This window comes from Lissotriton vulgaris, chromosome 1_1 (assembly GCF_964263255.1).
Source record: "Lissotriton vulgaris chromosome 1_1, aLisVul1.2, whole genome shotgun sequence".
In the NCBI taxonomy this organism is placed as follows: domain Eukaryota; kingdom Metazoa; phylum Chordata; class Amphibia; order Caudata; family Salamandridae; genus Lissotriton; species Lissotriton vulgaris.
The window spans coordinates 814,230,577-814,255,537 of NC_141685.1; the positions used below are offsets into that span (position 1 = coordinate 814,230,577).

A 24,961-nucleotide genomic window follows, 5' to 3' on the forward strand; every position below is an offset into this window, starting at 1 on the left:
AACTGTGAATATATGCTCCTTTATCCTGATAAGCGTATTTTTGTGCCGCTCTTCCGATTGTGACTCTTCGCTTTGTTGACATCCTGCTGTGTTCATTGCCCACTAAGTGCTTTCGGTGGATTGAATGGCGTCTGATCCTTCTTATTTTATAATTTAAAAATTAACCTAATTTCATCCTGTACTCGGTGGTCGCTTTTAACATATGTGATATTTGGAATATTTGCTGGTTTTCATCCTCAGGGACTGCTGAGCTGTTCTATGGTTGCTTTACGTGCTACGAACTGATTTCGAGGCCGGCCAGATTGGTTGTAGGCCCGTAACTGTATGCTACTGTTGCACAATAAAGGTTTCCAAAAAAAAAAAAAGAATGTATTTTAAAAACCCATTCTGAATTTTTTGTAGCTCGTCAGAAGGAGCGTAGCCCCAAACTCCCGGTGCGGGAGTTTGGGGCTACGCTCCTTCTGACGAGCTACAAAAAATTCAGAATGGGTTTTTAAAATACATTCTTTTTTTGCAACGCTATGACATTTAGCGTGGTAGATTTTGAGCAACTCGGCGGGAGCGGGTTTGCCCAGTTTCCTAGAAAAAGAAATCCGCGCCGCAGTTGTTCGCTGAAATAACAACTTTTTACTCACAATGGCGGGTTTCCAGGTTATTTGGTCATCAATGAGAATACCCAGATAGGGATTTTCCCTAGCATAGTCCAATCTAACCTTTTCTACAAAAAGAGGTTTCGGTTTCTTCACTTTCGGGCCAATATGCATCACAAAGGTCTTGCTCTTATTAACTTTTAATCCCAAGGAGAGCATAAACTGGCAGTACTTGTCCAGTTGTAATTGGAGCTGTTTTAATGTTCTCGCCAGGATGACAGAGTCATCGGCGTACAATAGGGCTGGAATAGGCCGAGTGTTTATGCATGGAAGGTCCTGGCTGCCTTCCAGCATCGCCTGTTCTAACCCGTTAGTGTAGATATTAAATAAAAACGGGGCAAGGACGCACCCCTGTCGAACACCTTTTGCTACGCTAAATGACTGAGATAGTTCGCCGTTTGTACCATACCTCACGCACGCATTGGCGTCGGTATAAAGCTCTCGGAGGAATTTTAGAAGGGGGGATCAACCCCCAGGTCCCTCAGGATTACCCACAATTTGGAGTGAATCACGCAATCGAATGCGGCACTGAGGTCAACGTAAACTAAATACAAATTGCCTCCTTTTGCCCCTGCGTATTTGCCCATTAAAAGAGTCGGGTTAAGGGCCTGTTCTACAGTGCCCAATCCCTCTTGGAACCCATACTGGAGATCGGTTAAGATGTTCTTCTCCGAAGCCCAATACTGGAGGCGCTCCAGGATTAATCGCCCGTCAACCTTCCCCAGTGAGTCCAAGAGGGAAATGGGCCTGTAGCAGGCTGGGTTATCCTGTTCACCCTTTTTATAAATTGGTAGCAATACTGACGAGGACCAGGATTCTATTAGGCCAGCCTGTGAGACTGCAAAAATGACCTGTGTGACTATTGGGGACCAAAGATCAAGATTACTCACAAAAATATCGAGTGGTACTCCGTCGGGGCTAGGCGCTTTGCCAGTCTTCGAAGAGGTTAGTGCGACTTTTTGTTTATTATATCTTCTTCTATATTTGATTTCTCCTGTTTTAGTGGTTGTACTCTAGAATAGTTTTTAATGTATTCTTTTTTGCATTCGCATTTAAAGGCTCTTTGCTCGTTGAACTTTTCACTAGTTTGGAAAAAGAAGTGAAACAGGTGTAAGAGAGACATTAATCTGCTATTCTATAACAACTCTGGCGACCTCAATTCAATTCACCCTGTTAGGGTACCTTTACCCACGACTCTGCCCACTCAATCACATTCTCAAGTTGTTGTACCGGAGTAATTAACGTTTGATATTTTTCATTTAAATGCAAAGTGCATTTTCAGATAGTGTCACTAGATGGCAGAGGGTCTCCAGAATTCGTGATGGAGATGATCCTGCTAGAAATCTTTTGGAATGTAGGTTTAGCACACCCAAGGGAAACCAAAAATTGAGATTCTCTTAAGAAAACCAAAGTTAAAATAAAGGAGGCAGAAAAGAAACTAGGCTCAAGGATAAAACAAACAAGTAGGGTTGAAGAAAAATGCACTGCACACAAAGAGCCATTTAATACTCGGGTAACTTTCTCTAAGTAAAATGAGTATTGAGTGGCATGTTCAAGGCGGTATCCAATGAAGATAACAGTTATCTTAAACCAGTCCTGCATCACTGATAGTCACGAATAACAAGCATTCCAAAATGTTCCATTGGTTATGTCTGTTTAAGTTTTGAGACATTGTGACATCATTCACCGTATGTCCCTAACCCAATCTGGTTTCTCAGAAATATGGCACTAACTGGCAATAAAGGCCTGTTTTCTGGAACTTTGTATCCTGTGATATAATACTTTGCTAGCAAATCGGATTTTGACTCAGCGGCTTTGTTGCTGCCCTTTGCTCATCACAGGAATCTTATTATGGTGGCACATCACAAATGCCTCTCAGTCAACATTGTGTAACCTAGTGCTGCTTCTTTCTGCTCATATGCAGTATTCCCTATGATGTCACACCATACTGCCTTTCTGTCAGCATTACTTAGCCATACATTAGACTAAAGTATACAACTTAGGTTGGCTTTTCTAAACACCGGTTGCTTCCTGTGAGTATGTTCTAATGTCCTTAACACATTTTCTATGGGGCATTATTATTGTAATAATTACCCTTTACTTTAATTCTGTAATATACCCTTGCATGCGCCTGAAATGTACACTTTGCTTGTTGGGTAATTATCTCATGATAATGCCCCCTAGAATGTTCCTTAATGCAATAGTGTCCCTAAAATAATGAGCCACTATTCATAAAGCATCTTCTGATAACTCAAATGGTCAAAAGGTTCCAGTGCTGGGATTATATATAGCTTACGAACCCAAAGAGTCTTCAAATGAGAGCCGAACGTAATGTGAAAAATGCTCGCAATCTTTACAATGCTTTATTGGAGTGGCAAATATTGTAAGGTGGTCAAGCTGTAGATGTACTCATGATAGAGAAAATGTTTGATCTCCTGTTTGTCCTGTCTTTCCTCTGATTTTAATCCTCGTGTTGACCTCCTTTATTCAGCAACCTTGCGTAACATTTTTGGATATATAAGTCTATTTTTTATCTCTTTAGACCTCGCTCTGGTAATTAAGTATGTCACAAAGGGATGGAAGGACGTCCAGGAGATGTCCAAGGACCAGGAGCTCTCTGTAGAAACAGAGAAAGTGTACAAATACCTGGAGGTAATTGAGAGAGTGAAACACGCCAAGGATGACTTTGAGGTCATATGTCTGATCGAGGAGCACAGATTAGTGAGGGAACATCTCCTCACCAACCATCTAAAATCTAAGGAGGTAAGTAAATTTGTGAATATTGTAAGCAAACTCAGGTGTGCTTTTCTTGCACGGGGAATTCTGTCTAAGTGTAATGGGAACTTAATTTGACAAGTAGAGGTAGGCATCAATAGTAGGAAAAAGCATGCATTTTTTACTGTTACCCCGACTCCCTCCTATGTTCATCGCACTCGTTTACCTCCTATCCTTTCCCAAAATAGTCCCTGAAATGATTCGGTGAGAAATGTCTAATGTTTGCCTGGGAAGACTGATGCCATGCCACCTATTAAGGCTAGTGTTAAAACCTGGTTGCATGAAAGCAACAAGTAGGATCAATAGGAAAATTTCAAATGAGTTTATTTATTGATGTGTTAATAAAATATGCTGAATATCTTCACCAGGCTTATCGAGAGCGGAGTCTGGTGTTGCTCTTAGCCTATCGAGAACTGACCAACTGATCGTTATAGCCCAGGACAAGTGTAGCGCACCATGAGATCACAGTACCACATGGGCTTTGAGACAGACAAAACCTGCTCACCGCATAGATTTTATTGTCTCTGGCCAACTGGACTTAAGATTGATGCGCAGCAGAACATTCTCTACCTTCTCTTGCTCTTTGGTCTGAGTCTTCCATGACAGAGGTGGACAACCACGATCTGCTGCAATCAATGATATGATTTAACATAATGTAATATGTGAATTCATAAGCAGTGCATGGCATGGGCATGAGTTATAGTTAGTTCACTAAACTATAAGTGATGAATTTCAGTGTTTTTTAAATGTTAGTTCTTATTTAATTTCAACACCTAACTAGAACATCATTAACCCTTGTTTTTTCCCAGTGATTTTCTGAACTTTGTTTAAATGTAAGCTTTGACAAGGATCAGCGCCCAATCATCAGCAGGCATCCAACCACCTCAAGCACCCCCCCTCCTTGCTTTGCACAGCATTCGTCTGTGCACAGGGGGTGATTGGGTGCAGGGCATGGCCTCCAGTTAGTCATCCACCCATTCCCCTGCAGGTAACCAACCCTGTACTGCATTAAGCCTTTGGCCACATGAAGCGGCGGTTGGGTGCAGGGCCGGGCTTATGGCTAGCCCCTGCGCCCAACCCCCACCAGTTTAAGAAGGTGGTATATTAGTTGGGAAGGACGTGGATTCTTCTCAAGGAACTATTCTGCAATCTTCCCTCTACTGAAAACTAAGTACCCCTTAGCAGCACTTAACTCTCTCAGGGTAGAGAGGCTGATCAGTCCAAGGCCAACTCGGGAGATGGTGTGGACTAGTTCCCCAGTCTGCAGATACTGTATGAACGACTCCCAATCAATCATTGTCTAGAGTAGACAGTGGTTTTACTTATAAAAGGAAAAGTATTTTGTTATGCACACACTACTTAATACTATTCAATAATCTTCAAATATACTCAAGCAAGCAGGTGGAAATACCTATGGGAGCATCCTTCTAACAAAATGCACCTCAGGAGAGCCTTGAACCTGACCCTGAACCTTGAGACCATAATACCGCAAAGTAAGGGATTGTAGTTATCGAAAGACAGGCATGCTGTGGTTGTCGGCTTTTCACCACAATCTTAAAAGCAGAAACATATAACATATCATTGCAACTTCATTAAAACTGGCAGGGATGTTACCATCTTACAATGAAATTCCTTAGAATATATGATGACTCGCTGTTAACCGAAGGATCATTAATAAAACCATACCCTTCATTAAAGCATATAATTATTCATTGTCAACCATGTCACTGTCAATAAAGCATTTCAGCTTCATTAAAATGTGTGCATTACGTTTTTCTTTAACTTTTAACATGCTGCATGTTTAGCCTTAAGACCTACCAACAAGAGTCCCCATACTCCCGAGCCTCTGAGAAAAAGCCCATGCACCAGAAATGCTAATGCTTGAGAGTATGGAAAACTTCTCCCTTTCATGTTTTTTAGGAGTCGTAATGGTGGTTGCCATAGCATATTCTCTGGCCAGCCAGTCACAATCCATCAATAAATCAGGGGCTTGCAAAACGCGGCTACTCACCCGTGAGGGTCTCAAGGCACTGGGGGGGAAAGGGAGGCACTACTGGTCCCTTTTTGATAGGGGATCATTCAAAGAGCCAGGTTTGCCCATTGACTGTGAATGGGCTCATCAGATCATTAATGGACACCAGCAGTCCTGATATTCACTAACTTTTGATCAGCTTTGAGATCTTCATTCCCCTTCCATGTTTTTTTTCCTAAAATGCCAACTGCTCGAAAACGGCTGAAAGGATTTACACCAAATAACAAAACTTGTTTTCTGAGTAAAGTTCTAACTTTGTGCACATTTTGGTGTTCTTCCATTCAGCCTTTTTTCTGTATCAGAAAAAAACGTTCTTATGGGAATTTACATGTGAAACTGTACTTTATACTCTGCTGCAGATTTTAACAAAAAAATAGCTTCTAGCTCAGAGGGTTCAAAAGTTTCTTAAAATGCATCGACATGTGTTGCCGTGCAGTGAAAGGCCCTTAGAAAATGAGACTGGTCACCCTTCAGCTGCTTATTGCTATATTGGGGTGTTAAACTGGTACTAACGAGGTTCAACCTATGCCCAGACAGTGTAAAAGTGATAACATAATGAAGTAAAGCTATAGCAAAATATGCCACATTACACACATATTTTGCCTTATCTTGCCACATAATTTACTCAAACCTGTTACGTAATTTGGCCCTCTGTCGCATAATTCCAGTGGCCCTTACAATAGGTGTTTTCAACAATTGACATCTTAAAGCTGTCTGTAGGTGAGACCGTTAAAGGTACAGAAGGAAGAAAATACAAAATCGAGGCCGTGGAAGATGGGTGGTTCTGTGCGAAATGCGTCCCATCCCTCTGACTAGACCAATGAGACTTGGTTTGGGGAAAAGCTGCTGAACATGTATATGTTTGGGGTGAGGATGATAGGGAAGCAACAGGTTGGACTTGTGTCCGGCCAGGTACCGCAAATGTTCGTTTCCCCTCTAAGGGAGAACATCCACCAATACTTCCGGGTAAGCCACATGGCACAGAGGGATAAACGGGGAGACTTCCGTTTATCACGCCCTTTGTGCTGCTGCATATTTCACATACTTCACCACCATCCAGTCCTGCAGTTCACACAGAGAACCTCAGTCTAGCTTCTTGCAGGTTTCAAGGACACAAAGGCGGCCATTCACTCACTAATTCAGAACATCTGTCATCCTTACAGCATCCCACCCTTCACTAGACCGATCCCGTACTAGGCTCTCTCGGCTATAAATGCACATCCATTCACCGAGAGCGGCGTTAGCCACCACATCCCTGCCTCTGCTCCTGGGCAAGAAAACACATTCCTAGATACTTTCCAAACTCTCGAGTTGCTGCAGCCTGTCTAGCTGCTAATATAGCTTGGTGTGTTAATGTATCTTCTGCAGACATCTAGACGGATTCTGTGTTGAAACCTGGGCAGGGCCGGCTAGGATTCAATGTCTTTTTAATTTTTGATGAAGTCAATCACATATTTGCTGGGCAAGAGGATATTTTCATTACCAGAATATCTGGTAAGACCAGAGACGTTTTAAAGCATGAGCAAACTGGGCTCTGGCCCAGGGCCCCAACCTCTGAGAAGGGGAGTTCTGATAGAGTCACTCTGTTCTGCAGATTCTCGCTTTGATGACCTTCAATAATCTTTAAACAGATTGTTTTGAATTTTTTATTCTGTAATTTTTTTTATAAAACTTTAAAAAAAATGTTTTATTTACTTTCAACACAAACAAAACAGCAACACACCCTTCGCTGGTCCACCCTTTAATTTATTAGGTCTCCCGTGGAGTACTGCGCACATGCGCAGTCGAGCTCGCAATATTTTATGTCTCTTAGTAAACTTCACTAGGAGGGTTAAGCCCTGCCCCTCTTCTCCATTGGCTGGCCTCCTAAACGGTGGCCAGCCATTGGAGAAGAGGTCCTAGTGACGTTCTTCTTTCTCTTTAAGCCCCGTCTTTTTCAGATTGACTTCCCCGGCTTACTGCTGGCGTAAAAGGTTTCTTATCTTTTTTTATGGGTCCAGATGGCCCCATAAAGAAGATAAGGAACCTTTTACCCCAGCAGGAAGTCGGGGAGGTCAATCTGAAAAAGAAGGGGCTTACAGATTAAAGGCAGCGCTTTCCCTCTCTCCGCCGTCCTCCTCCCTCTCCCCCTTCCAGCGCCCCTCGCCGCTGTGTGCCATGTATCTGAAAACCTGTTCACATCTCGAGTGTGTGACAGGTTGCTAACAAGATCCTGTTCCTGCCCCAGCTACCTCGGGTCTCGGATGCGGCGATCACAAGTGGGGTGTCCACTAAACACTGTTTCTGATCTGTATTTTACCCAGTTGATGTTGTGAAGGGAGGTAGCGTTCCTCCTCCACGGGCATGCTTCAGCAGCGTCGCTAGGTCACTGGCAGCGGCAGCCTTGCACACAGCTCTTTATCTGCTAATACATGCCTTGGGATTAGGGAGGGGGGCTGAGAGTCTCTGATACGTTGGTGTCGCTGCTCCTCGCATGCCCGCCCCCACCACCGTTGCGCTCAGGGGCTCCCTGCTTTCTGTGGGATTGGGGTCAGTGTCCCCCTATGCATTGGCTGCAGCGCCGCTGCTCCCGGGATGAGACGTGCGGTGGGTTAACAGCGAACGGGCTCCAGTGCGTGAAGGATGCGCTTGTGGGGTCTACGCGCACGCCTGCCCTCCGTGCGTGCGGATCCATCTAAGACTAAGGTAGGGTGTCCCGGATTAGCCCTCGAGTAGACACCTCCCAAGCACGCACAGGCGCAGAGATGGCATCGGCTCCCAGCGCTCTCCTCCCTGCAGGATTAAGAGGCTGAGATTAGCCTGCTCCGGTGAAGGAGCCCTGGAGCCGCCGCTTCCTCCGTCAGAGAAATAAATGTGCTTGGGGTGGGGGAGACCAGCCCTGTCGTGCATCAGGCTGAGAGGTGAGACATCGGAGGCAATATTGTGACTAAAAATAGGAAAGCTCACTGGCTGCTAGAGGTGCAGCTATTTTGCAGGCTCTATTTACCGCAGGGCGACATTACTGTACATTTCCACCTCATCGAGCCCATTTTACAAAAAGTAATCAAAATGAACATCCACCACCACATCCACATCCACCACCACATCCACTACCACCACATCCACCACCACCACATCCCCCACATCCACCACCACCGCATCCACCACCACCACATCCACCACCACCACATCCACCACCACATTCACCACCACCACATCCACCACCACATCCACCACCACATCCACCACCACACCCACCACCACACCCACCACCACATCCACCACCACCACCACCACATTCACCACCACCACATTCACCACCACCACATTCACCACCACCACATCCACCACCACCACATCCACCACCACATCCACCACATCCACCACATCCACCACTACATCCACCACATTCACCACATCCACCACCACCACCACATCCACCACCACCACATCCACCACCACCACATCCACCACCACCACATCCACCACCACCACATCCACCACCACAACATCCACCACCACAACATCCACCACCACAACATCCACCACCACAACATCCACCACCACAACATCCACCACCACAACATCCACCACCACAACATCCACCACCACATTCACCACCACCACATTCACCACCACCACATTCACCACCACCACATTCACCACCACATCCACCACCGCCACATCCACCACCACCACATCCGTGTGTGTGTGTGTGTGTATGGGTGGCTCTGTGTGTGTGTGTGTGGCTCTCTGTGTGTGTGTGTGTGTGTGTGGGTGCAAATGCAATAGGTCTCGCATTTGCAAGAGATTAAGCTATTGGCATTGTAAATGACAATGCCATTTATTTATCTGATTTCAAAACCAACACATAAATAAAAAAGTTGTCATTTACAATGCCAATAGCTCTAACTTTTGCAAAGGCGAGACCGTTGCATTGTAAATGCTTGTTTTTAATGTGGTTGCTGAGTCGGTGAGCAAAACCCTGGTGCGCCACGCATATTGCAATGTAATCCATGTTGAGAGTCCATGGGCAGATTACAAGTTTATGCAGAATGTTAAAATTTCTGTGATTAACTATGCAGTAGGATAGTAAAAATAAGTTTAAAAAAATTCAATGTCATTGATGTGTGAGAGTCTATTACAGACATTTTGCAGAGAAATTATGTTTTTGTGTTTAATGGAAAAATTCATGAAAAAGTTTCTTTCAGATCAAAACAAGTCCTCACATATGAGAAATGGGCGGGAGTCACAGAGATTATTTGGCGAAATATTAGTGAGCTCTTGCTCTTACAGTATTGAAAACACAGATCACTATCCCTGAAACTTGATCATAAATTCCAAGCTGTTCCAAACAGGAGCCCCCAAAATACATTTGACCCAGGGCCCCATCATTCTGAAGATGTCCCTGGGTAAGGCAGGTGCTGAATATTGTTTAACAGGATGGTGCTTTCTGATTACCGATGACAGACTGCGGATAACAGAATTGGCAGTCCCAGTCTGTTCACTTGACAAGGATTCTTGGCCATGGTCATGCAACAACCAGATTATGGGCCCAGGAGCTATTCTTGTGGCAGAACCGGATTCCGGCAGGCCCCGTGATGAATCGATCTACCTTCGTCGGAGTAACGCAGTGGCAGGCGCATGTGTACTGTCATGGTATGCTAAGAGGAGCAGCCGCCTGCGAGAGGGTGGAGGGATATCTAAGGGTTTCCCTGCCAGCTCCCAGCTCCAAATACCTCCATTTAAGGACAGCCAGCGTGTCATTTTGCTCCAGTTGAGTCCTAGCTGGTAAATGGTGTCGAATGTTCACCCATAGATTGACCTTATAAGCGATCATGGACTTTCGATGATTTCACAGCTATTTCTTGTGTTTCATTGTACCGCTACAGTTGTGATTGTATGAGATCGCATATTACATACTTGGGAATTATATATAGTTTATTTGAAATGTTTGCAGGGAAAGCATACCTTGCACTTGTGTCGCAGTATCATCTGATTGTATGTCTTCCTAGGCAATAAAATACTTTGACCCCCAATGCCCCAAACAAATTGTTTAAATGGAACCCAGCTGTGTAATCACACCATGCACTCGGTCATGGTCGCTCACTACTGGAGCAAAGATACAGTCTCCTTGTTTATTGCTTCAAAAGCAGCCGAAGAGCTAGGCAGAGAGACAGGATCTCCTTTTGTACTTCTGATATGTACGTTTATAGGTGTGGTTACCCAAAAAATAATCATTCGCATCGCATACAAAACAAATACGTGTTTGTGGAACAGAATATGTGTTTATTTATTTATTTGAAGAGTTTTATATAGTGATGGCTCTACTCCCTACCTCAATGTCACGTATGGGATTAATTATAGAAGAATTAAATATTGAGTTGAAACCTGCAAAGATTCATATTTATGCTGTGACAGTCACATGCAACTCTTGGAAGTGAGCGCATAACCCCTTGAGACATTTTACGAGGATTAGAACTTGTGACACAGTACTGCACAGGGATCTCTACAACATGGGCATTAACCTTGAGATAGCTTACATTTATCATAAGCCTGTCATATAATGGATAGACGCAATGACAATTAGCAGGCACATTAATCCTACATGCTGTTGTTTGATGATTCAAATCTATGATCGGAGATTGCATGTTCAGTCTGTTTTTGACCAACACATATTTTTCCTGACAATTTCGTTGGGGCCCAGCTATTGAAAAAGAATGCCCCGATTTACTGGCAGGTCGTGGGCAGACTGCATTGACTCTTCCTTCTGACTTCTCCCCTCATAACAACACTCTGGCTTCAGCCCCTTTCTTCACCACACGTTCATCAATTTGAGTATTGTATTCTGTAATTTGAAGCAAAAAAAGGGTCTGAGTATTACGGTTAAGCATTAAAAGTTAGTTTTTGGGCGGATAGAAAGTACGCAAGCGCAGTCCATCCATGTGGAATGTGTTTTGATTTTGTGTGTGTAAGGCATGCTACAACAAGTGTGTGTACCGTTACTGATGAGTGTAGGAGAAACATGGTTGTGCAGGCGTGTGGATAATTTCTAGTTGTAGGTTTTGTCATATGGTTTAAACTGCACTGATAATGGGCATATGAGTTGCCCTGAAGTATTGATAAAATCTTTGGTTGAGTGCAATCTTGCATCAACTAAATTCTCAGTTGTCCACGCAGAACTTGAATGGGAACAGCACATAGGAATGGGTTTAATGTGGTCGCCCATTGTATGTGAGCTATGTCCACCCATTGGCGGCAGATTCCTGTAGTGAACGTGCTACTCATATCAAAGTCGTAATGACTTTCTGGTACCTGGGATGAGTATTATACCAACATGGTTGCCTACTGGGAAAACGGGCACCTTTTATGGCACGGCGGTACCAGGACCATATAGGACCAGTTGTGAATAACAAATAAGTTGTAAACGGGGTCTTGCCTCGCAGGAGTTGGGAGAACCCAAATAGTGCATACTTGAATTAGTACATCTTTTTTTTACCTCCATTTTGAAGTGGGGTGTTTTCGGCAACACTAAAACCACCACCGCAGTGTGAACCAGTTGATATCTTTCATCTTCATCAGAGACCTCAAGACCTGGCTCTTAGACGGAGGACCTTGATGGACTGGAACCTGCATGCCCCCCCACCCCCAGCGCCTTGAGACCCTCACGGATGAGTAGTTACGCTTTACAAATGCCTTGATTGATTTGCTGTCTTTAGCTGAGTGGCCCATAAATAAATGGGTTTGGAGCTAACAGTTTAATGAGAATAATATCCTGCAAGACACTCAATCCAGCGTCTGCCCTGACCATTGGAGATCTGAGTTCATAAAGGCCAATCTCTACCAGGGGAAGAAAGCTGTTGTGATTCTGTTAGATCTCTCAGCAGCTTTTGGCACCATTTCTCATGATATTCTGTTGGATCACCTCGAGCTAGCAAACGTGGTCGGTAAAGCTAAACGTTTGCTTCAGTCTTAACTGGCCGATAGAGTGCAGGCTGTCTGTCTTCCCCTTTCACCTCAAGCTACTAAGAACTGAAATACAGGGATACCTCAAGGCTCAGCACTTAGCCCCACTTTATTGAACATCTTGTTGACCCTTCTGTCCAAAGTAGTTGAACACAGGGATTTCAGTTTAGTGACTTATGCAGATGACCTTCAAATAATGCTTTCCTTTGAGCAGATTGATGTACCTCTGGCGGACAGGTTATACGTCTGTCTCTCCTGGATGAAGGAGAATTGCCTAAAGCTTAACTATGGCAAATAAGAGCTTTTTTTCTTTGGGAACTATTATTCTTTTGAACTTCTGCACTCGTGGCTGATGGAACGTGGAGGATCGCCAGTACCGTCCAAAGTAGTAAGAAATCTTGGTGTAAAGTATGACAATGAATTTTCTTTCAAACACAAATTAGGGGTATTGCAGGGGCTTGCTTTAGCATATTGAAACTCCTAGAGCATATTCTACAAATCTTACCAGTCCAGACCTGAAAGCCAATTGTTCCAACTCTAGTCACTCCTAGACTAGATAATGCCAACCCTCTTTATCTAGGAGCTTCCGCATATTTATTCAATAATCAGTAAACTACAGCTGGTCCAACATGCAGCCTCTAAGACAATTCTGAACTGTCTTAATAATACGCAATCAATCAGTGCCAGCCTGAAGCAACTCCATTGGTTGCCAATAAATGAGCAAATTAATTTTAAAGCTTTGCTGATTGTTATGCGGGGGTCCAGAAAAAAAGACCTGCATTTCTCATAAGTAGGTTTTATGAATATCGACCAATAAGAGCCCTTTGCTCTACCAATCACAGATGTTTCCAAGTACTTAAATTCAACAAAGCCAGGATGGGCGAATGCTCATTCGCACTTTTAGTCGTCAAACTGTGGAATGGGCTCGCAGTCGATTTTAGAATGCTCAAATCGAAAGCACTGTTTAAAAAGAGGTTGAAGACCTTCCTCTGCCCTGAAAAGTAGGACTCCATTGAATTCCCTTGCTGGCCAGTGCTTGGGGATTTTCTTGTGAAGCAGCTGTTTGCGTTATGTAAAAAGGCAAATCAATCCAATTGGTCTGAGCTCGGTTGCTTCTGTTCCTTTTGTACAGAAGCTATGTCTATTCCTAGGATGTTGAGTTGACAGCACTTTCAGTCTGGACATTTTGTGGGGTAGTCAGGTAGCATTCACTAACAAGCATTTTCAATGTAATAACTCTTGCATTGCTGAAAGTTTGAGCTATTGCCCTTGCAAATGATGTTTGTTATTTTTTTGTTGTTAAAAAATATCCCAGCAGTAGCGTAAGTAATAAAATAAAATTCATGAAGCAAGAAAAGGGTGCAGTACCACATGCTATTACTAGGTGTCCCTGTGGAGTTGTAAAGAGACCTCTATTAGCCACATAGAGCACCCTTACTTATGCTACTGCTGGTATCTTTTTTTAACAAAAAAAATTACCAAACAACATATGCAACAGCAATATCTCAAATTTTCAGTAATGCGAGAACTATTGCATTGCAAATGTTTGTTGAAGTGGTTTGGATCGGACAGGATGGAGTCGGGGGCGGCGGGAGGGGGATGAATGCTTTGAGGCAGTGTTTTGAAAGGAGAGTGCTTTGCTATTTGGAAGTGAACATTTGCATAGTTGGAAAGATTGCTATCATTGTTGTGGACTGCATGGGTGTATTTTTTAGCACATAAACATTGAGTGATTTCCACAAAATAACAGGATGCTAAACCTCCCACTGAGACTGAAACCTGGCTCCCCAGCTTCAAAGTTGTCCACTGGAGCTATTAAGCCACAACTGCTGTGCGTATAAATGAAAGTAAATCTTTACCGTACGACGGGCAAAGAATAACACAAAAAACGTTCCCAATGATATAGGAAAAAAGAAAATGTAGTTGAAATAAATAAATAGCTTTAAAATAGCACAAAGGCTACCTTGCCAATAGAATTCAATGTTTTTGAAAGCCGTGCCTACATACGCTCCCTTCCCGAGATAAACAAGCATTTGCAATGCAATAGGTCTCGCATTTGATAGAGTTGGAGCTATGGGCATTGTAAATGACAATGCCTTTGATTCATTTGTTTTGAAAACCTGCAAGTGGTGCATAAACATACACTTTGTACGTATAGTCCTTGCTTACGAGAAGCAAGGCTGTCAGTAAAAGAGAATGTCAGCTTTGCTTCTCATAAGCAAGAGCTATAAGTACAAAGTGCTTGTTTACGCACAGCTTGCAGGTTTTCAAAATCATAAATAAAAGGCATTGTCATTTACAATGCCAATAGCTCAAACTTTCGCAAATGCGAGACCTATTGCATTGCAAATGCTTGTTTAATAGGTAATTTACTTAGCCGTAGCATGTAGCTGGCAACCTTTACAAAATCAACCTGGTAATAGTCTCGCCGGCTATTTAAAGCCTTTAGCAAGGCAGCGCAAGCCATTGTCATCATTAAAATTATTTAGGTCTGTTGACGGACGGATATTTCGTTGTGCTCCGTGGCACTGAAGTCTTAAAATGTATCCCACAGGTTTGGAACCCCGGAGGTGCAGGGCCAGTGTACACCCCTCTGCACAGCCAGCGGGACTCGGGTACATTGGATCAGTGTTTCATCCTGAGTGAGATTGTTTAAATTCTCATTATAGAGCCCACATTTTTATTACACTCAGTGCGCGGGTTCATTCATGGTCCTGAAGAGTACGAATACCTCAAGGGTTGTGCGTGTTCGATATGACATTGCCCTCAATGCCGAAAATGCGTTTTTGTTATGATCACGTGCCACAGGAATTATGCGGCTTGGGGAAGGATCACATTATGCGTCAGGGTGAACTAAATTATGCGGCAAGAAAAGACAAATTATGCGGCGTAATGCGCCACATTCAGTGACAGTATTACTTTATTTTACATTGTAGCAGTCTCTGCGTAAATGTTTCACCCCATTAACGCCGATTTAACACCCAAATAAAACAAATGAGCAACTGAAAGGTGACCAGTCAACTTTTACCCAGAGCCTTCCCTTGCATTGCACCACGAGTCCTTGTAATTTTAGCAACTTGTGATCAATTTGAGCTAGAAACATTTTTGAGGTAAAGTCAGAAGATTATGCAGAAAATAATAGATTATGTGGCATATGCGGCAACCCCACAATTATACCTAAAACGCCGCGGCTGCAGAAGCGCACAATTCCTGTGACCCCGGATGATACATGAAACTTTAATGTGTTCTGCAAACTGGTGGTCTGGGGAGGGCGTGGGGGTAAATTAAAAACCTTGCGGCAAGTGCAGCGGGCGTACTCTTGTTCTCAACCCCGGCAGGCCTTGTTTCCTTGCAATAATGTACCATGGCATGTTTTGTTGTCACCTCCACTACGAAGTGCATTAATGGTGTTTTTATACCCACGCCAACCTCATTATGTTGTATCGTCGTTTCGCTGTGTCCGGGCCTGGTATTATGTACTTGAAGGGAGCTCATTACAGGGCATCCAAAAAGCACAAGTCTTAGTTGAGAAGTGCACATACTAGTCGGAGTGCTGCTGGTAGGCAATGCTGATAAGTTAAAAGTTGATATTACTGTGCGAGGCCACCTGTGAGCCAGCAGGTGTTACTAGCACAGAACACGATTGTTTCGTGCGAGTTCTAAAAGGATTTCTAAAAGAATGTCTGATTATATGCAAGTCCCTCTGTCGAATGACATCCTGATGTTTAAAGTAAACCGTGGCATGTTTTGAAAATATCAGAGTATCACGCCCCGCAGTGAATTTCACTCAGTTGCCAAAAATAGAATATGCGGCAAGTTTCGTTTAAGACAAAAGAAGGTGTCCCTCGTATACGGCGCTGAAATGAAGATGGCTGGAGTCTGAAAACGAAGAGGGTGCAATTACACACTCTGAACAGTCACACCTCTGCTTTTAGTAGCGACGAACACATGCAATATGGAAAAAACATAAGACACGAATCGTAGTTTGAAACATGTTTATGTGGACAATTTGCATTTTAACACAGTAACAAACAAGTTAGAAACCCTCAGGGTCCAAATAAATAGGTTGATAATTGATACTTTCTCTATTTATATTAGGCCTCTGAAACCTAGCCGTAGCATGTAGCTGGCAACCTTTACACAATCAACTGGACACGCCTGCGGCTATTTCACCATGAGATGCACACTCCGGGCGGGAGAGGGTGTTGGTGGAAGACAGGGGGAGATGAAATAAAGTGTAAGCAGCGCTGTGGCTGCGGCGGGGAGAGGGCCGAAATAAAAACAAGTGAGAAAAAGCCTGAAAAAAGTGTGAAAGCCTTTGATGTGCGAGCGAGTGAGCAAATGGTGGGGGCCAGTGGGAGAGGTGAAGGGGGAGTCACGGGGAGATTAAGGGACAGAAGGCAAGCAGCCGTGAAGTGCAGGCGGGGGGCGGGGAGCAGAGCCTTTGAAGAGCCAGTCAGTGAAAGGCTGATAGGCAGAATAGGCAGAAGCTCGTGCACGAGGCGTGCACTTCCGAAAATCCGGATCGTAAAAGTCAGCTTTGTGGATGGACGGCATTAGGTCTCTCTCTACGCGAGACCTAAAAAGTTATAAGGAGAGACACCCTGCTTTTCAGATGACACCCAAGCACAAGAATAACAACGTGTTTTACAACTAAAGCTTTAACAACAATTCGGGAAATACTACCAAGCAAATAAAGTAAAAGATTACGGGACAGCAGACAAAAACGATTAGCAATAACAACTTTACCAACGACAAAGGTGAAAATAATGAGTAGCTTTTTCCAAACAAATAAAATGCTTTCCGAAGAGCACAGATGCTACTTTGCTGAAAGAATTCTATTATTTTAAACCCTTTGACTACAAATGCTTCCTTTCAAATGTAAATAAATAATTAATGAGGAAAGACACACAGAATTTCAGTTGTCACAAAGGCACATAAATTCTATAAGGTACAAAGAAACAAACCACATTCAGAAATGCACAGGCCCTACCTTGCCGATAGAAAGCAAAGATGTTTAAAGTTTTGCCTACACACACTCCATTTCCAACATAAATATATAATTAATGAGGAACAAGCAGCCTTTCGAAAAGCACATAAATAGCAAAATGTTCAATTAAAAGAATAGCTTTCAAAACAACACTAACGCTGCCTTGCTTATATAAAGCAAAGCATTTTATCACTTTGCCTATACACGCTCCATTTACAATGCAAATACATAAATGAGAGACGTGCCACCTTTCTGCTAGCACAAAAGCACTTTAATAATTTTTTTATTAAAAAAAAAATGGGGGGGGCGTGGCCAAGTGGCCCAACATGGCAGACACACTTTAGACCAGCTCTGCCAGCCCGATCTATAATCCAGCTGAAACTGCGCCAGTTTCTGCCATAATTCCACCAACAGTGCCCAAATGTACGGCCGAAGCCCAGACGTGGCTGACCGAGCTCAACTTGGCGAGATAGTGGTGTTTCACAGCCGGGAACAGCGGTAGACATTGAGCCTGCGTGTCTGCTGCCTTGTTGCGGCCACGAGAGTGCTGAGTGGGAGTAAGCCCAGGGTCCGTGACTAGCTGCAGCCAAAGATCGAAGGCGAATGAGACCCCGCGGAGAGAGATATTGTGGCTGTACGATGGGGACTTAGATGCGCTGGGTCATCCACACATAGAAGAAAGCATGCTGAGGCTGGGCCTAGTGCCACGTTGTGAGTGAGGCCTGCTTGCCGAGGACCCCGGACCCGAAGTCGGACTGTGGCTGTGACGGCGGGCGCACATGCACCAGGCAGGCTGGCCAAGAGTTCTGGATTGCCTGTAATCTGGGCAGTGAGCTGCTGGACTGCAGTGAAGGGTGTACCCAGTGCAGAGTCTAGATCGTTGGGGAGACCAGGACTGGTTCCTGTGAGCGCGATTCACATCGCAGAATACCCTGAAATTGTTCTTGCCTCACAGCCAAGGAACCGACCTAGAGAACTGCATGGGAAAGGATTTATCAATTCCCCAAGGACCAACTGAGTGTCGGTGCATGGCCGCCACCCAGAGGTAAGGCGCCCAATAGGGGTGGGGGGTGTTATCTCGCGCTCACAGAAGCGGCCGGACTAGGTCCAGGTGTGGCTTGTGATCTGACGGGGCCATTCCTGGCCTACCACCACAGCGATCTCCATAAGGGAATGACAGATCCCGGTGCATTGCATCAAGCAGAGCTTGTTAGCGTAAGCCCAATACACGGGGGGAATATAACAGCCACACAGCGCCACCATGACCAAAGATAAAACGGCAGGCGGTGCCGTCAAGCAGAATACCATGGACCAATACATTGTGGCTGGAGCCAAGGCCGTAGACTCAGAGGGAAGCTCTAATACCCCGCCAGACAATGCTGCATTATTAGCCGTAATCACCCATATAAGAGTAGCACTGGAGACCAAAATGGGCGCAGTCGGCTCAGAGGTGTCACTGCTGTGCCAGGAAATCCGGGGAGCGGTTGAGCAACAAACGGAGGCAGAATCCAGGGTCTCAGGAGTGGAAGATGCAGTTTCCATATTTCAGGCCAAAGTTTCCTCCCTAGAAAAACTAACCAAGGGCCTGGTGACACGTGTGGAGTACGCTGAGGGTCAGACCTGCAGAAATAATCTCCACTTTGTGGGCTTCCCCGAAAACTGCGAAGGTAACAACGCCAAAAGATTTGTATCAGAATGGCTCACCTAATGGATCCCTGCAGATGTCCTCTTCCCATGCGTCATCATAGAACGCACACATAGAGCCCTACTGCAGTGCTCACCATCAGGAGCTAGGCCAAGGACCATTATTGCGAACATCTTGAATTGCCACGTCCGTGACCTTGTCCTCAAACATGCCACGAGGAGACCTCTTTTATGACTCACATCGAATCATAATATTCCCAGATTATACCAGAATGGTTCTGCAGCAACAGCAATTTTTCCCAGCAGCCAAGACACCCCTACGATATCTAAAACTCATATATTGGCTCCAGTTCCCAGTTCGCTTGCGGGTTGTGTACAACTCCTGTACCTTTATGTTTTGACAAACGAGAAGCAGTTTTTAACTGAACAGATAAACTAAGACAACTTTAGCCACACACCCCACCATGCTGCAACTCAGATTCCTCATCTGGAGAAACCCACCGCACATGAACACAATAACAGGGTAAACAGCGACATTGCTCCAGGTCAACGTGGCACTCCAAGATCCGGGACGACGAGCGGGGATACACCTCAGCAATGGAGGCTTCTACGCAGCATAAATGACTTAAACGTCGACCTATGGAATTGACATTGAAGCACCAATACTGTAATTAAGTGCAGCTAACTGACACTATACATCAGGCTAGAACACTGGAATCCTTACTCTTTATCTTAAGTTGCCATGATGGTTCAAGGGTGTTCAGGGTCCCATTGGATGGACACGCTATCAAATCCCCATTGTGGTCGATATTGTTTCCATCTGTGACAGATGCTTCAACTGTTTTGAAGTATTGGGAAGGAGGGAGAAATGTTTATGGGGTTTTCTGTTTACTTTTTTAACTCGGCGCATGAAGACTGATACACCAGACAGATTTTCCTTCATTCAGTGACAATGCAATTATCATCCATCACATATAAATGTCGACACAAGCAGATGAGGCTCCACTGGGTCAAATGCGAATTGTAAGCTGGAATGTAAGGGGTCTGTTAGATAAAATTAAGAGGGGTGTGATCCTCTGTCAGGCAAAATGGACTAAAGATGACATACTGCTACTACAAGAGACACATCTCCTGGACACCAAAAACACCCTTCCTAGCCCGATATGGTTATGACCAGGTATTTCATGCAGGATTCAAACGGGGCTCTCGGGGTGTGGCCATTTTTGTGCATCACCGAATTCCATTCCTAGTTTCCCGCAACTGGGTCGATCCATACAGGAGATACATTTTAGTCAAAGGACTATGTGTGGAGAGCATATAGTGATTGGTAGTGTCAATGCCCCTCCCCACTTACTCAAAACTTTATCGAGCGCCTGGTAGATGTATGGGGCTAATCCCTGAGGGTCTTGTAGTCCTGGGAGGAGACTGGAATGATGTGATGAATGTGTCCGCTAATCGGGGGTGACCCTCAAGAACTATAGAGAGGCCAAGGGTGTCAAAGCTTCGATCCCTTGCAGATATGGTCGGCTGGGTCAATACCTGGAGAGCGCTTCACCCACATGATACTTGCTACACATACTACTCCTCAGCACACGACACCTTCTTCTGAATAGATTATATATTTATACCAGGGAATTACCTCCGAAGAGTATCAGATGCCTAATTATGCACCAGGAACTATCCAACCACTCCCCAATCGTGATACAATCTTAATAGGACCGCATCAGCGCTCCTTCCGGTGGAGACTCTCCCCCTGGGGTATGCAAAACCAAAAGTATAGATCCTAAATTCATAAAGCTTTGGTAGAATATTTCACCCTGTTATGTTATGTTAAAAATTCTTATAGAGCGCGCTTACACCCAACGGTTTCATAACGCGATTGGCAAAATTGTGACAAACAGAGAGAAGTGCAGATAACAGAGAAAATGAAAGGAGGAGGGGAAGGAGAGTACCTAATCATATGCCTTGCGAAACAGGTAGGTTTTCAGAAGAGATCTGAAATGGGCGTAAGAAGCATTAAGTCTAAACTCTAGAGGGAGCGCGTTCCAGAAAGAGGGGGCAAGGAACGAGAATCTGAGCCCTCCATACTTCTTGCGCTTAGAGAGAGGTATAGTAAGCAAGGCGAGATGGGAGGACCGGAGGTTGCGCAGCGGGGAGTAATGATGAAGTAAAGAGGAGATGAAGGCTGGGCCAAGGCCAGCCAGAGCTTTAAAAATAACACAGCCTAGTTTAAACTCACAGCGTTTGGCTACCGGGAGCCAATGGAGGGTTTTAAGCAAGGGCCGGGCATGATGATGCCTGGGCTGATGAAAGATCAGTCTTGCGGCCTGGTTCTGTACCAGCTGCAGACGGTTCAACTGGTAGGCAGGAATGCCAACATAGAGGGAATTGGCGTAATCTATCCTAGAGATTACGAGGGCCAAAAGAGCCAGGGCAAGGGCCTCCGTGGTCAGAAAGCAAGATATCTTCCGGACCTTACGCAAATGGAAGAAACTGGAGGAGACCACAGCATTGATATGAGGCTTCATCGAAAGGTCCTTGCAGATAGTGACTCCGAGGCTTTTAACAGAGTCCACAGGGCGGGGGCAGGGCCCAGACTTGGGGGCCAAAAGTTGGAGCTCCAAGGATTAGAGACACCCCCGATCAAGACCAGCTCGGTCTTGTCGGGGTTGAGCTTCAAATGGTTTTCCCCCATCCAGTCACTAATAAAACACAAAGTTGATTGAAAATTGTGGATGGATTGGGCCGATGAGTCAATATCGAAGACCAGCTGAATATCATCTGCATAATTAAATGCAGTGACGTTACAGCCTCGTAAAGAACGAATAAGAGGGGTAAGGTACAGATTAAAAAGAAGGGGAGAAAGGGAAGAGCCCTGAGGGACTCCACATGTCAACCTAACTTTATCAGCAGTAAAGTGGGAGAGACGGACAGCCTGGTGACGGTCGCTTAGGAAAGAGCGAACCCACTCAAGGGACAGCCCCTGGATGCCGGCATCACTGACACGGTCGACCAAAATATCATGGTCGACCGTGTCAAATGCGGCTGACAAATCCAGGAGCACCAGGATCTGACTGGTCTTAAGGTCTGCCCCCCTTCGCAGTTCCTCCATCACCCAAAGTATGACTGATTCAGTTGAATGGGCGGGTCTAAAACCAGCCTGTAGAGGGTCAAGGAATTGAGTACGTTCTATGAAGGAGCTCAAAAAGTTGGTGACATGGGCTTCCAGTATTTTGCTAAGATAAGGGAGCAGGGAAATGGGACGGAAGTTACTCATAAAGGACGGGTCAGCATTGGGTTTCTTTAGAATGGGCACTACTTCAGCGGTCTTAAAGGAACTAGGGACCGAGCCCATTTTAAGTGAGTCATTAAGAAGTGTCAATATAGAAAGAGCCTCCTTCCCAGAAATATTATGGAAGGCTATGAAACGTACCATTCAAGGGCAGAACGTGAACGTCAGACACATAATCTCACACAATTAGAAGCCTGCATGATAATGCTAGAGAGAGAGAGGGACAGGAAGAAGATGCACACATAATTTGTAGAAACCTATGCCCTACCCAACAACAGTATCAAAGGGGCGCACATGACTGGCATCCCAGAGTAGAATCTATCAATGGGGAGACAAGTCTGGCAAACTACTATACCGCCTGTGCAGACAGGCTACAACACCTACTCACCTTCCCCCCCCATCTGCAATATACAGGGAGAAACCCTCACAGACCCGGCGGAAATAGCACGTAACTTTGTACAATTTTATGGGAAGCTATACAAACCAAGGGAAGTCATACACATCTCACTAATAGAGAGCTTTCTCGATTACATACCACCACAAGCCATATTAGATGACGCACGGAAAGCCTTAGATACACCTATTACCTTAGAAGAACTAACAACAGTGGTATCAGAATTGCAAACATGCCGAGCCCCCGGCCCAAACGGTTAGCCCAGTGAATTCTACAAAACCTATATAACCCAAGTGGGACCCCACCTCCTCAGCGTAATTCAAGAAGAGGTTAAAAATATGCGGCTGCCACCAGTCTGGCGACATGCCGAAACAATGGTATTTCCCAAGCCTGGCAGACCACCTGAACACCATACCTCCTACCACCTTATATTCCTCCTAATACTGAGGCGAAAATACTTGTCAAAGTCCTTGCAAATAGACTAATGCCGTATATGTCAGACCTTGGCCACCTAGATCAAGCTAGTTTTATGCCTCACCGCTCCACCCCCCATATTATCAGAAGGGCCCACAATGCAATAGTACCCGTAGATCGCCTGGGCAGACCTGCCGCTTTGCTGTTGACGGATATGGACAAAGCTTTTGATTCAGTCAGCTGGACCTACATATTCACACTCTTAAAATGCTATAACTTTGGCCCTCAGTTCATAGCATGTATTAGGCTCTTATATACCGACCTGACTGCTGCAGTTCGGGTAGCAAACAGTATTTCAGCCCCCTTTTCCGTTAGACGCGGTTCGCGACAGGGGTGCTCCCTGTCCCAACTCCTCTTTGCGCTGGCCATTGAGCCTCTGGCCATCTGGGTCCGGAAAGACACGCTGATCAGGGAATTTTTAGGGGACAGTTTCTATTTGAGATCGTAAAGTGCTATACACAGATGACCTACTATTTTTTCTTATAGACCCATACAAAACTGGCCCTAGAATTCTGCAGATAATGTGGATGTTTGGGGAAACATTTAACCTATATATAAACACACAAAAATCAACCATCTGGCCACTACGGGGCACCCTTGGGTGCAACGACTGGGCAGAGAACCTGCCACAAGCCACAGAGGGGCTGCAATACCTAGGCTTTTTATTGTCAGAGAATCCCACCTGTCACCAGAGTAGTAATCTTTTCCTGGTGGTAGTCTCTCTGAAGGGTGGGTGGTGGGGGCGCATCACGTGCGAAACACTGCTATTGCACAACAAACTGTTGCCCCAGTTGGCGGCTCTCCATGGCTTCCGTGGAAGGGACCGAATAGGAATTTCCGCTATTGGAGATGTCATGCATGGCCTTACACTCAAATCATCCCAGGAATTTAAAGATGAATTCTCAATGCCTAATTCCCAGTTCTGTAGAAATCTACATTTCGATCATGCCATCACACCCCACATAGCCATGCTAGAATAGCTTCCAGACTTCAACCCTCTGGAGGGCAAACTCTTGATGGGCAACCTAGGCGATCATAAAATCAAAAAAATCTACCAATCCTTCATTACACACAGCTCCACAACACTTGAGACATTGAAAACTTCTTGGCAAAGGTATATAGGCCCCCTAGAATCCGATTATTGGATGGAGGCCTTGGAGTCCCACAGGGGGCTGCTATTTCATCACGCTTACGACTCATCCAATTTAAGTACCTTCATAGGGCATATTACACATGCTACAGACTATGGAGAGCCGGTTTATTTACTCCCTCGTATGTTTACGATGCCGGAGCGACGAGGGCACTGTTTTACACACCGTCTGGACATGTACAGCCTTAGATAGCTTCTGGTTCCGAGTACTCGCATGCCTAACAGAAATCCTGAAATGAAAACTCGCCAACTCTCCTAGACTAACACTACTCCATATCTCTCATGATATTGGTGGCAACAGGTATAAACGTCACCTTCTATGGCTAGGCCTAATCCTCGCTAAACAAGACATAGCCAGGCTATGGAAATCCGACTCCTTCCCTACAGTTGGGGCATGGAAAAACGGATGGACTATTGCATGGGGCTAGAAATACTGATCTTCCAGTGGAGTCGATGCCCACAGAAACACCCCAAATTCTGGCAGAGATGGGAAGATTACCGTGGCCTTGTCTCGCCACAGCAGACAACGATGTCGGATGTTATGGACTCCAAGGATATGATACACACTATGAAATATCATCTTTAGACTATGAACTGTATCTGGAAGTGTCACAT

The 24,961-nt window shown here is 44.9% G+C and overlaps 1 protein-coding gene across 2 annotated transcripts in view; it reads left to right on the forward strand.

The window, feature by feature from the left end:
• The window catches only part of RO60 (Ro60, Y RNA binding protein), a 289,019-nt gene that overhangs the window by 63,029 nt on the left and 201,029 nt on the right, over positions 1–24,961 (forward strand). For both annotated transcript variants that reach the window (XM_086957015.1, XM_086957008.1), the window contains exon 3: positions 3,193–3,413. In XM_086957015.1, coding sequence (XP_086813141.1) covers positions 3,193–3,413 — 221 coding nt within the window. The remainder of the gene's footprint in view (positions 1–3,192; positions 3,414–24,961) is intronic.